The sequence below is a fragment of the Carlito syrichta genome, unplaced genomic scaffold (assembly GCF_000164805.1).
Source record: "Carlito syrichta isolate Samal-C Ts95f unplaced genomic scaffold, Tarsius_syrichta-2.0.1 Scaffold309922, whole genome shotgun sequence".
NCBI lineage: Eukaryota > Metazoa > Chordata > Mammalia > Primates > Tarsiidae > Carlito > Carlito syrichta.
Window position 1 is genome coordinate 219,502 of NW_007254018.1, and position 14,007 is coordinate 233,508.

The following is a 14,007-nucleotide window of genomic DNA, read 5'->3' on the forward strand; positions in this document are numbered from 1 at the left end:
CAATAGGGGAATTGCTGGGTCATATGGAAGGTCACTTCCTAGTTCTTTCAGAAAACGCCACACTGTCTTCCAAAGAGGTTGCACTAGTTTGCATTCCCACCAGCAGTGTAGAAGCGTTCTATTTCTCCACATCCTTGCCAGCATCCACCCTGATTCTTGATAATTTTGCCATCGGGAAAACAGTGGCCAGAATGGAGGTTTGAGAAAAATGTATAAATAAGATAATCACAGCCTACTTAAAGTCTTGATGTGGTTCAGTTCTAAGAGATAAAGGGTCATTGAAATCTAGGTAGATGGGCTGGGCACGGTGGCTCAAGCCTGTAATCCCAGCACTTCGGGAGGCTGAGGCAAGAGGACTGCCTGAGCCTCAGGGGTTTGAGACCAGCCTGGGTAACCTGGTGAGACTTCGTGTCTACAATAAATAAAAAAATAAGCCAAACGTGGTAGTGTGCACCTGTGGCTCCAGCTACTTGGAAGGCTGAAGCAGAAGGATTGTCTGAGCCCAGCAGGTCGAGGCTGGGGTGGCCATGAACGTGCCACTGCACTCCAACATGGGCAACAGAGTGAGACTCCAACTCAAAAAAAAGAAACCCTTCTTCCTTTTTTATATACAAATACATACACCATGAGATTTTTTTCTTCTTTAGCAAGGAAAGTACTTCTCAAAGAGACAAGATGATATAAAAGCAACAATTGGCAACATTTAAAAGGCACTTTATTAGCTTGCAAAACATGTTCACATACTTTTTTTCATTTGCTGACACAACCATTTAAGTAGGTATCCTCCAACTTAATCCAGCAGATACTTATCGAAGGCCTATACTATAAATACTTTCAAAATAAATTTTGGAGACAGAATAATAGGACAAGCTGACATATTGGATTTGGGTTAAGGGAAAGGTAGTTATCAAGAATCACTCCTAGCTTACAGGCTTGAACAACTTGGCGAGTGGATGGACAGATAGAACTATTAACTACAGTGAAGACTGGGAGAGAAATAGGAACAGCAGATAGACACAGAAAGGGAGAAGAAACCACAAGTTCACATGTGAGTGTTAAATTTTACTAGCCTAAGAAACATCCAAATGGAGATGTTCAGTAGGCCTCTTGATATAGAAGTTGAGGCTTAGAGAGGTCTAGGCAGGAGGTATAAATCTGAGAGATATCAGCATAGAGTGGCAATTAAAGTTATAAAAATAGGAAAAGAATGCAGACAGAATAAGGGAGGCCTGGGGCTGAGTCCTGGGTAACTCTAACATTTAGAAGTCAGAAAGAAAAAGATTATGAAAAAATAGCTTTTGAGAAAGAAAGCAAGACAGGAAAAAGTAATGTCATGGAAATGTTTTCTCATATACAGTACTTATTAAACACAGTCATTAAGCAAGTATTCATCTTAGGGACAGGCTTTTAAAAAAAGGAGTCATCAATGATGGTGAATGCAACTAAGAAACACTAAGAAATATTATCCCAATTTTACAAGTTTGGAAACTAAAGTTCAGAGAAATTAAAATTTGCAAAGATCACAACAGTAGTACACATCAGAGCCAAGATCAGAATCCATGTTTCTAACTAAAACCCTGTGTTCCTTTTGTCTAACTTTTAAGTACATAAATGAGGGGGATCCCAAAAAACCTGGAATTTATTTATTAAAAACTGTGTATTTATTCCTACATATTTAAACTTCAGTCATCTTCAAAGTACTCTCCATTTGATATAACACACCTATTGAGATGTTTCTTCCACTACTCAAAACGGTTTTTGAACTTGTCAATTGTGATGTCTTTTAGTGCATCTGCTGTTTTTTGGTTTCACCTCTTCCATGTCAGCAAAACATTTCCCTCTGAGGATTTTTTTTATCCGGGGAAACAGAAAAAAAAACCCTCAGGGTGAGGTATGGGGGTCATGTCACTTTTGGTAAAAACTGAATACTCAGTGCAGTATGGGCACTGTTGCTCAAAAGGATTCTGTAACACCTGGAACTCATCTAACAATGAAGAAAATTTCTGTTGGCCGTATTAAAGAAGATAAAGAAGAATATAATTTGAGGCTGAGCTCGGTGGCTCAGCCTGTCATCCCAGCACTTTGGGAGGCCGAGGCAAGTGGATTGTCTGAGCCCAGGGGTTTGGGACCCACCCAGGCATGGTAGCGTGCACCTGTAGTTTTGGCTACTCGGAAGGCTGAGGCGGAAGGATCACTGGAGCCCAGCAGGCTGAGGCTGCGGTGGCCGGGAGTGTGCCACTGCACTCCAGCCTGGGCAACAGGGTGAGACTCCAATTAAAAAAAAAAAAAAAAAAAAAAAAAAATATATATATATATATATAATTTGAGACACTACTTTTAAAAGTGTGGCAAGAACCAGGCACAATGGCTCATGCCTGTAATCCCAGCACTTTGGGAAGCCAAGGAGGGAGGATTGCTTGAGCTGAGGAGTTTGAGACCAGTCTGGACAACATAGCAAAATTCATCTCTACCAAAAAAAAAGTGTGCCAAGATTGAAATCATAAAAGTTATGGAAGACAGGCAGAGTAGAAAAAAGAGGATTTGGTTTTGTAACTTTTGACGTTCATGATATGGTTGATAAAAATGTTGCATGTTCTATGCAATCTGTAACACATATGATGACATTGAAAATAAAGCAGTTGTAGATCTAGGATATGGTTGTGGGATGCTTAGCATTGGAACGGTAATGTTAGGAGCAGGGCTGTGTGTTGGATTTGACACAGATGAAGATGCATTAGAAATATTTAAGGAACGTGGAAGAGCTTGAGTTAACAAATGTTGACCTAGTTCAATGTGATATGTGCTCATTATCTAACAGAATGTCTAAGTCACTTGATAAAGTAATTATTAATCCTTCCTTTGGAACCAAAAATAATAAAGGGACAGATATAGCTTTCTAAAGACTGCGTGGAAGTGGCAAGAACAGCAGTATATTCTTTACAGAAAGCCTCAACTAGAGAACATGTTCAAAAGAAAGCTGCAAGTCGAAAATCAAGATAGATATTATGGCAGAACAGATATTATGGCAGAAAATCAAGATAGACATTATAGCATAATCAATATGACTGACCACATCATACAACTTTCATAAAAAAAAAAAAAAAATCAGTGGGCTGGGCACGGTGGCTCACACCTGTAATCCCAGCACTTTGGGAGGCCGAGGTGGGAGGACTGCTTGAATACAGAAGTTTGAGACCAACCTGAGCAACATAGTGAGAACTTGTCTCTTAAAAAAAAAAAAAAAAAAAAAGCCAGGTGTGGTGGCACATACCTGTAGCCCTGGCTACTTAGGAGGTTGAGACAGAAGGATAACCTGAGCTCAGGAGGTCTAGGCTACAGTGAGCCAGGATCGTGCCACGGCACTCCAGCCTAGGTGACAGAGTAAGACCTTGTTTAAAAAAAAAACAAAAAACAAAAAAAAAGAGAGAGAAAAAAAATAAGTGAACACTGAAGTAGACCTAATTGGTTTTCATTTTAAAAAGTCTCCAAAAATAGCTTAAAATTAAAATGAATAAAAAACTTATCTACTAAAAAATTTTAATATGCTTTCTTTTTCTATTATTTAGAAAAGTTTGGGTTAAATTAATGTTATTTCTTCCTATTTGAGAAAAATTTACCAGTGAAGTCATCCAAGCTTCAAATTTTCCTTGCGAGGGTTTTAATAGTCATTGCTTGAATTTCATTATTAGTATCATACTAAATTTTCATTTTTTCTTTCAGTTTTGGTAAGTTTTGCCCCTCCATAAATTTTCTCATTTTAACTCAAACTATGTCAAATTCATTGCTGTAAAACTGTTAATAACGTCTTTAGTAACTTTTTGATGTCTATACAGTCTGTAGTGATATCTTTTTTATTCTTGATATTGTTTGTGTTTTCTATTTTTCAATCAGTTTTTATAGGTGTTTAATTTTATTCATCTTTTCTTTTTTTTTTTTGAGTTGGAGTCTCACTCCATCGCCCAGACTGGAATGCAGTGGCATGCTTATGGCCACCCCAGTGTGTTGACCTGCTGGGCTCCGGCGGACCTTCCGCCTCAGCCTTCCAAGTAGCCAGAACTACAGGCATGTACTACCATGCCCAGCTAATTTTTTTTGATATATTGTAGAGACAAGGTCTCACCAAGTTGTCCAGGCTGCTCATGAACACGCGGGCTTAAGCAATCCTCTCACCTTGGCCTCCCAGAGTGCTGGGATTATAGGCTTGAGCCACCGTGCCCGGCCTTATTCATCTTTTCAAAGAACCAAATCTTACCTCTGTTGATTTTCCTGTTGTACATTTACATTGTATATTTTATTGATTTGTTTTTATCCTTAATTTTTCTTTTCTGCTATATTCTTTGTGCTTACATGTTATAACCTTGAGATGAAAGCCTGTATCATTGGCTTTTGCATTTTATTTCTACATGTATATTTTCAACTCTTTCAAACAAGCCATTTCAATTACTGTTTTTACATGATTAACTTATATTTAGCCATGTATTTACCCTTCATTTCCTTCTGCATTTCCATGTTCTTTTTTCTTTTTTTTTGAATTGGAGTCTCACTCTGTCAGCCAGGCTGGAGGGCAATGGCACGCTCACAGCCACCACAGCCTCGACCTGCTGGGCTCCAGCAATCCTTCCACCTCAGTCTTCCAAGTAGCTGGAACTACAGGTGCATGCTACCACACCTGGCTAATTTTTGATTTATTGTAGAGACAAGGTCTCACCAAGTTGCCCAGGTGGATCTTGAACCCACGGGCTCAGGCAATCCTCTCGCCTCAGCCTCCCAAAGTGCTGGGATTACAGGCTGAGCCACCGAGCCTGGCCTCATGTTTTCATCTATGATCATTTTCCTCTAAAGACCTCTCATTAGTATTTATTTTACTTTAGTTCTGTTGCCCAGGTTGGACTACAGTTGTGATTATAGCTCATTACAGCCTCGAACTCCTGGGCAAAAGTGGTCTTCCTACCTCAGCTTCCCAAGTATCTAGGGCTACAAGTGCATGTAACTACAGTTGGCTAATTTATTATTATTATTATTATTATTTTGTAGAGACAGGGTCTTGCTATGTGGCCTAGGCTGGTCTTGAATTTCTGGTCTCAAGCAATCCTCCTGCTAAGACCTCCCATAGTGCTGGGAATACAAGCACAAGCCACCATACTCAACAGTATTTATTTTAATGCAGGCTGATAAATTTACTAGTAGTGACAAGGTTATTCAGATTTTTCTTTCTGTCTCTATTTCACTTTCATTTTGAAGGATATTTTCAACTATCCACAGATATTTAGCTTGGCAGCATTTTGAAACTGACATTCCATTATCTTCTGGTTTCTATTATTGCTATTGAGATGTCAGTTGTCAGTTTTACTGATGCTCTTTTGAAGGTAATGCATAATTTTTATGCGTCTGGGTTTTAAATGTTCAGCAGTTTTGCTACTATATGCTATGGGTGTGGTTTTCTGTGTATTTATCTCTGCTTGGTGTTTGCCAAAATTCTGAATCTGTATGTTGTCTTTCATTATTTTGGAATGTGCTCAGCCTTTGTTACTTTGAAAGTTACTTTAATTCTGTTCTCTCACTACTCTGTTTCTGAGACTTTAATTATGCATATGATAGATCTTCTTTTGAGTTCTTTTTGTGGGTGTGTTTTCTTCTCTTGTCTCTGGGGTTCAGTCTGGATATTTTCTACAAATTCTATATCTGGTTATATCTGGTCTAATGTTAAACCTACCCAACTAGTTCTTCACTTCAGATACTATATTTTTAAGTCTTAGGAAGCCCATTTAAATCTCTGTATAAATTTCAATTTTCTGGTAAAATTGTCTATCTTTTCATAAATTTAGTCTATTTTCTCTCTATTTTCTTGAAACTATTGGCCATTATTATTGTATAGTCTTTTTTTTTTTTTTTGGAAACCAGGAACTTCAGTATGTTGCCCAGACTAAAACCAGTGGCTAGTTCACAGGAATAATCGTAGCACACCACAGTTTCAAATTCCTGGGCTCAAACAATCCTCCTGCCTCAGTCTCCCAAGTAGCTGGGACTATAGGTGTGCAGTACCATGCCTGGCTTATTTTTCTTTATACATCTGATTACCAGTCATATGGTCTCATCTCTTTGCAAGCCTCATGATATTCTATCATATGATAGACATTGTGTCTGTAATTTTCAGAGTATATTCTATTTCACCAGAGGAGATTTCTCTTTTTCCAGTGTCAGGCAAACATGTTCAGTGGTGGATCGTGTAAACCCCTTCATAGCACATGGCTTACCTAGGCTTTTAATTGAGAACCTATAAGTCCTTGACTCCTCAGCTCTGGCTGGAATGGTTCTCCCCTCTTTAGAATTTTAGTTTCTTTGGTCTTTATTGCTCCCATAAATCTCTGATGTACCCCAAATTATAGTTTTTATAACTTATATAGGTTTTTCTTTTTAAAAACTTATTATAGAGATGTGGGGTACAAGTGAGGATTAGCTACATAAGTAGGCTGCATGCAGATGAGATTTGGGCCTCTTATGTAGGTTTTTATGGTTGCAGCTGTGAGAACATTGTACTGCCACAAAACTACATCCTACCCAGAAATGGAAGATCTTCAAAAAGAAGAAAATGAGTGTTCATGGGCTCACAGACTAGTTCTAAATATGCTCTTTCTGTCACCAGTAACTGCAGTTACTATTTACCATAACTACCAATAGTATTCAGATCATAACTCTTCAGGTTACTTTGGTAGGGGTTACAGCTCATACATTCCCCAGTGCCTATTAACTGCTCCCTTTATTGGGCCAAAACAGTAGAAATAGAACCAAGTGAATGAGAAAGAGCTGCATGGTAGACTGCCTGTGCCCCAAACATTAACAATATTTAGTGTCTGTTTTGTAGATTTAACTACAGAACCATGTAAATAATTTAGATTATAAAACAATTTTTAAAAGCTGTTCCTAAATATATAAAATAAAATGAAACAAATGAATGCATATGTGTATCCAGCTGATAACATGTACATACAGAGACTCTCTTCCAAGTGATTTTAAAAGACATTAAATTGTCTATACATGTTTAGTGAGATCCAGTCTAAAGACAAAAATACCTGTGAAATAATTATTAAATTTTAATAATCATTTTTTTTTTTTGAGTTGGAGTCTCACTCTGTCGCCCAGACTGGAGTACAGTGGCCGTTCCCGGCCACCGCAGCCTCGACCTGCTGGGCTCCGGCAATCCTTCCGCCTCAGCCTTCCAAGGAGCTGGAACTACAGGCGTGTGTTACCACACCCGGCTAGTTTTTGATTTATTGTAGAGATGAGGTCTCACTGCCCAGGCAGGTCTTGAACCCACGGGCTCAGGCAATCCACTCACCTCAGCCTCCCAAAGGCGTGAGATTACAGGCTGAGCCACCAAGCCCAGCTCAAACTATCACTCTTAATATGATTATTAAAAGTCGGGCTTGGTGACTCAGCCTGTAATCCTGCGCCTTTGGGAGGCTGAGGTGAGTGGATTGCCTGAGCCCACGGGTTCGAGACCTGCCTGAGCAGTGAGACCTCATCTCTACAATAAATCAAAAACTAGCCGGGTGTGGTAACACACGCCTGTAGTTCCAGCTCCTTGGAAGGCTGAGGCGGAAGGATCGCCGGATCCCAGCAGGTCGAGGCTGCGGTGGCCGGAAGCGTCCACTGCACTCCAGTCTGGGCGACAGAGTGAGACTCCAACTCAAAAAAAAAAAAAAAAAAAAAAAAAAAGAGTGATAGTTTGGTGGTGTTATTTTCAGATTGTGTATTGTGTGTACAATGCATATAAATGATAGAAAATTAGTGACATTCTATCATTTTTGGAGCCATTAAGAACCAAATTTCTCAGCATGATAGAAAGCAGATTTAGAAAACTGAATTTAAGGATAAATTCTATAGCCCTGAATTTGATTTGGACATTTAGGTATGAATTCATGATGTATTCTAACTTTTCAAACAAACAAAAAAAACCCCACATAATTCCTAACTCTGTGTATATGAAAAAAAATCCAAGAGATTATGATCACTCAATGGCAACAAGCTCCTCTAGGACAGACTGTGATCTCAGAAAACTACTATTAAAAAAAAAAAAGCTTCTTGGAGAAAAGGCTTATTATGGGTCTGAAAGCTAGAAATATACAAGATAAGCCTAGAACAGCATATCACTCTGCACAGCTAGGAAACTGTCAAACCTACTAGAAACAAGTCAAAAGGACTCAAGACCTAATCTGGTATGGAGTATTAAGATGAAATATCTACAACATTTATGAGACACTTTGAACACTGATTTGATATAATATTAAATAATTTTTTATATATAAAAGTAATGTGGTTGTGGGCTTTTTTTTTTCCTTTTTATTTATTTACTTATTTTTTCTTTTAATTTTTTATTTTAAAGATGTGGGGTACAATTTAGGGTTAAGTATACAAATGTTCATTATGCAGGTACCCTTGTGGATGAGGTGTACCCCCCTTCCCCAGGCAGATTCCTACGAATGCCAACCCTGCTTCTCCATGCCCCTCCCAGCAGTTTGTTGTGGTTTTTTTTTTTTAAATACTTATACCATTTACAAATATATAATGAAATATTGACATAAGAAATAATATGATACCTGAGATTTGTCTCAAAATATGGAAGAGGCAAACTGAAGAGAGGTAGAAATGAAACAGTATTAGCCATGACTTTATCACTGTTTAAGGTCGGTAATGAATACATGAAGGTTCACTATATACTTCTATTTTGTGCATGCTTGAAAACTCTCATAATAAAATAAAATACTTCATTTTCACTCTGGTTTGTCTACATCACTTGCTCTCCTCCTGACAATGGTCATAACAAAGGAGTGAGTATAGAAAAGGATCAATGTATATCAAAAGATAATAATTTGTGCCCCAAATATCACTCCAATCTGACAAAAATTTTTGTTTTGAGTTGGAATCTCACTCCATTGCCCAGGCTGGAGTGCATTGGCATACGCACAGTCACCCCAGCATCAACCTGCTAGGCTCCAGCAATCCTTCCACCTCAGCCTACCAAGTAGCTGGAATTATAGGTACATGCTACCATGCCAGTTAATTTTTAAAATGTATTTATTGTAGAGATGAGGTCTTGCCAAGTTGCCTGGACTGGTCTCGAAGCTGTAAGCTCAGGCAATACACTCGCTTCATCCTCCCAAAGTGCTGGGATTATAGGCTGAGCAACTGAGCCCAGCCAACAAATATTAACATTGAGAGAAACTCTACTATATACCATTAATGCAATTATTATGGAGCCTAAGTTTCTAATACCAGAGTATCCACAATCCAAGTGAAGCAGTACTATAACAATGATACTCTTCCCTAGTCATATCTTTGTTTTAATGTAAAATAGGGATTAATAGAGCTATTTACCTTTATTGGGTCCTGCTACAATAGACCTATCTGAATGTTTAGAATGGGAAATCTCAGTTTCTGATTTTCTCCGCATAATTATTTGATTCCCAAACGTCTTGGGTCCCAAGTAAAAGACCGTAAATTTCTGCTGAATATCAAGTCCAACTGGAAAAAGAAAAAAGTATACAAATGCTTAAGTCATTGAAGTCCACATACAAGACCATTAATTTCTTCTTACCTCTCTTACATTTTTGTAACTTCTAGTGCTAAAAAGTCCAGAAAAATAAAATATTTCTTAAAAACCAAAAAACATGACAATAAAAAATTGCATATCTGTCATCATGAAAATAAAAATAAATCTTCCTACAATAATTGAAATTTATCTTGGAAAATAAATATCTATAAATGAACAGATAAAATTTTAATTATGTCATCTTTGTCCATACTCTTGTACATATCTAAATACGTGAAGCTTCCTTTAAAGTTTATTCATATTACCTACATATATTATTTTTACACATCTTTTTTTCAGTTTTTTGTACCAGCATAAAGTAATTTTTAAATGCTATCATATTCCTTAAATTTATGTCCTCATTACTTCAATTAACTTACCAAATTCAGAACTAATTAGATTTATGCTAATATCTTCAGATGTAAGAGCTCTTTTCACATCAATTTTTTTAGCCCAATTTCCAGCTTTTACTAAAACAGAATCCCTGAAAAACAGTAATGTATTATTTAAATAGTGATCTAAACACTGAATGAAATATATTGATCTTCAGGGTTCATTGTTCCTAAGACAGATTCTCTTTAACAGTAAACTGAAATCAGTTAATGTAAAGTACTTTCCCCAAGTTCTAAGGAGGAAGAAAGAAATGTCAATGGAGCTATCTTGACCGTACTTTTCTTAACTACAGATGATTCCAAGATGCATTTACTCATTTCAGGCCCACCTGAAATATGCAGTTGCTATCAGTAACACATGTCCTTACCCCTAAATCTACCACTTTAAACTGGCTACACAAAAGTTACATGTATTTGTGAGAACAATTTAATAGTATCTTTTAAATTGATATTAAATAGTTTGTATCTAATAACATCACAAAAAAACATCAACTAATTTTATGACTGAACTTATTTTAGTCTCAGTCAGAGCTATGAAGAGATTCAGTAGTTGTAGAGAACGAATATTTGTATAATAGCATATTTTCTATAAGCATGTCAGGGTTAGTTGCAGGAGAGTAGTTGCCAATGAAAGGGATATCCTACTGGTCACTGAAGTCCTTTTCAGGAACCTTGCATGAAACTTTTTGGGAAAGTATCCTCCTGTTTCAGAGTCACTACTAAGCCTGAACAAATGTACAGTAATATGGTTAGGAGCATAGGCACTGAAGTTGGAATGCTTGGGTTCAAATCTAGACTTTGCTACTAATTAGCTATATGATCATGATTGAGGTTTGAGCAATCATTAATAAAACTGATTAAACTTTCAATTTCCTCCTCTACAAAATGTGGATGATGACAGTAACTACCTCATACAAATAAACAATTCAATACTTGTAACCTAATAAGTACTAAAAAAAATTAGCTATAGCTATAAATGATATCCTTACAGTTTGCTTATGACTCTTGGGAGAAAATAATAGTATTTGGAAAAATGCAGAAGTAAAAATTTTAGAATGGCATGCTAGAGAACTAGGTATAAGGGAGGGCACCTCCTTCTATACTTGATCCGGTTGCTTGGATCTGACAGTGGAGCGATAGTAGTTTGCTAGATTTTAATTTGGAAATAGCAGATATATTTTGAGGAGCAAGAGAAAGACTGCATGCAAACAGTAGTAGCAAGACCATGAAAGATGGAAAAAGCAATAAAATAAGAAAGAGCTCCTAAAGATCAGTTATTCACTTGTTTCAGACATGGTAATAGATTTTATACATTGTTCATTTGAGTACTAAATACAGCAATTTAAAACAGCAAACCCAATGTTAATGCCTTCTTTCATGGACAAATAGAGAAATTGCCCATTATTTTATCAGAAAAATGAAATTTAACTGATCCCGCAATGATCTTGTTATTTTTGTTTTCAATGTAATTTTTCTTTTACATATATGCTTGGAAATAAAATCAAACATCAGAAATTTTACACTTACATAATTTTGTGCTTAAAATAAACTACTTGATTATCTGCATCACCTATGATTAAGGTAACATAGTGAGAATCCGGTGCTGTTCTTTTAGTTTGTAGCTGTTCAAAGTTTCTTAATATAATGGTCACTAATATTTCCGCCGTGGTAACACTATATCTTGTAATCTTTCAAAACGAAAAACAAGCATACAAAGTGTTAAAAAAACAAAACAAAAACAAAAACAACCTTACTACTCATACTTGGCCCAAGCCAAGTTATAGGTAACTTTATTCTTGAAAAGACAATTGAAATACCTAAGGAACAGAAAATATTTACCTGTTCCACTTCAAGTTCATATTTTGGTAGATATATCACAGTTTCTTTTATCTGGGTTCCGAAAGGGGGGTGTCTATTTAAAATCTAAAAACATTTATATCATTATATTCTCGCAACAATACTAAAATTCTTTTAGTGAAATATTTCATAGAAACAATAGTTTTAATAATGTTTATTACCCAAAATGTTGGTAAGCCCCAAAAATACTTGTGGACTATGAGAAGGGAAATATATATATATTTCGAGTTGGAGTCTCACTCTGTTACCCAGGCTGGAGTGCAGTGGCACACTCACAGCCACTACAGCCTCAACCTGCTAGGCTCAGGTGATCCTTCCACCTCAGCCTTCCAAGTAGCTTGAACTACAGACATGTGCCACCACACCTGGCTAATCTTTTTATTCATTGTATAGACAAAATCTTGCCAAGTTGCTCAAGCTGGTCTCAAACCCCTGGGCTTAGGCAGGGGTTTGCCTTGGCCTTCCAAAGTGCCTTGGCTTTCCAAAGTACTGGGATTATAGGCGTGAGCCACCACACCCGGCCGAAAAAGAATATTTAACAGAAATAAAGATATAAAAGTTAGGCTTAGACCCTAGAAAAAATTCAGAAACTAAGAATAGGTGAATACTAAATACCAGTTCAAGTTCCCTTGCATCTGTTTCTTCTATTTTTTTAAAGGACGTCAAACCAGCATTTACCATTGCATTTGATAATGTTATACCTGTGAAAAATTAATCAAACAGCAGTTTAAAAATAATCCACTTTAAATGAAGTTTGTACTTAAGAATGTTAACAACTAAATTAGTAGAAAAAAATGTTTTAAATGTCTAGTCAGATAACTAACTTTTAAAGTTTTTTTAAAAAAAAGTTTTCAGTGGAATTATTTGGATTGTGATATTATTCATTTATTCATTTTTATTGTTTCAAACTGAAGATAAAATATGCATTTGCTTTATAAAAGAAAGAGAAACTCTTTGGTCAATGACTTACTCTTTAGTTTTGCTACATGCCATCCATAGGACAAGTACCAAGAAACATTTATTTTTATACTCATGTTTGAAAATAAGGCAACATGATTTAATGAACATGCTTGAATAAAGCAAAGGAATATTACTTCATGAATCTACAGCTCTGAGTACTTCTGTCTCAGAAATATAGTTCTCCCTGTTTCTGTACCTAGATCAGATAATTTTACTCTTCCACCTAAAACTTCCAATGCTTTTCCATTGTATTTAGAGGGAAGTGGTCATTTCCCTACTGTGATCAAATTCCCTCGTCTATATGCCTTGACCACAGCCTATCTCTCATCTAATTTCCTACTGCTCCCTCTTGTTAACTATTCTCCAGTCACACTGGCATTTATTTTGCCCCTTAAATATGTCAAAGTTCATTTTCATCTTTGGACCTATTCTGTTTCCTTATACTTTCTTTCAGAAGCTGGAATTTAAAATTCTTACATGCTTCTGAATGAATTTATCCAAATCCCAAAATAAAAGATATTCTTCTCTTACTCATTCTTAAGACACAGCTTCTAGTATTTATAATCCCTTAATATTCATTTCCATTTCTCCTCAAAACTTTTCCTTCTAACTTTTTAGTTTATAGTCACAATTAAAAATCAATTTGTATACATTATTTTTTCATGATGCTCAATGAGAACTTTTACTTTTTGCTTAGATTCTCTCACTTTCTGTTATATAATTTCTTTTTCTGGGCAATATTTGCTTCTTTCTGTTCAGTTGTACTGATTATGTGTGAAAACAGGTTGTGTTCTACAATCTGGAAGGGACAGAATGCAGTGGATGCTCAGACTGACAATATTCTACAAAGCAAGAAAGACTGGCTGTTTCAATTATAATGAAGTTTATTAGCAATCATTTAAACTAATTTCAAAACTTTCTATAAGTCACTTTTTTTTTTTTGAGTCAGAGTCTCACTCTGTCACCTAGGCTAGAGTGCACCCGCACAATCACAGCTTACCGCACCCTTGACCTCCTAGGCTCAGGCAATTCTTCTGCCTCAGCCTCCAGAGTAGCTGGGACAACAAGCACATGCCACCACATCCAGCTAATTTTTCTTTTTCTTTTTTTGTAGAGATGAGGTCTCACTACGTTGCCTAGGCTGGTCTGAAATTCCCGGGCTCAAGTAATCTTTTCACCTTGGCCTCCCAAAGTGCTGGGACTACAGGT

The 14,007-nt window shown here is 36.6% G+C and overlaps 1 protein-coding gene across 1 annotated transcript in view; it reads right to left on the bottom strand.

Annotated features, from left to right (window-relative positions):
- HFM1 (HFM1, ATP dependent DNA helicase homolog) overlaps positions 1 to 14,007 on the bottom strand; it is a 107,879-nt gene that overhangs the window by 30,805 nt on the left and 63,067 nt on the right. Inside the window, exons 26-30 of the mRNA XM_008068270.1 lie at positions 12,454 to 12,539; positions 11,821 to 11,904; positions 11,509 to 11,669; positions 9,970 to 10,073; positions 9,376 to 9,522 (exon numbers count right to left, since the gene is read on the bottom strand). Coding sequence (XP_008066461.1) covers positions 9,376 to 9,522; positions 9,970 to 10,073; positions 11,509 to 11,669; positions 11,821 to 11,904; positions 12,454 to 12,539 — 582 coding nt within the window. The remainder of the gene's footprint in view (positions 1 to 9,375; positions 9,523 to 9,969; positions 10,074 to 11,508; positions 11,670 to 11,820; positions 11,905 to 12,453; positions 12,540 to 14,007) is intronic.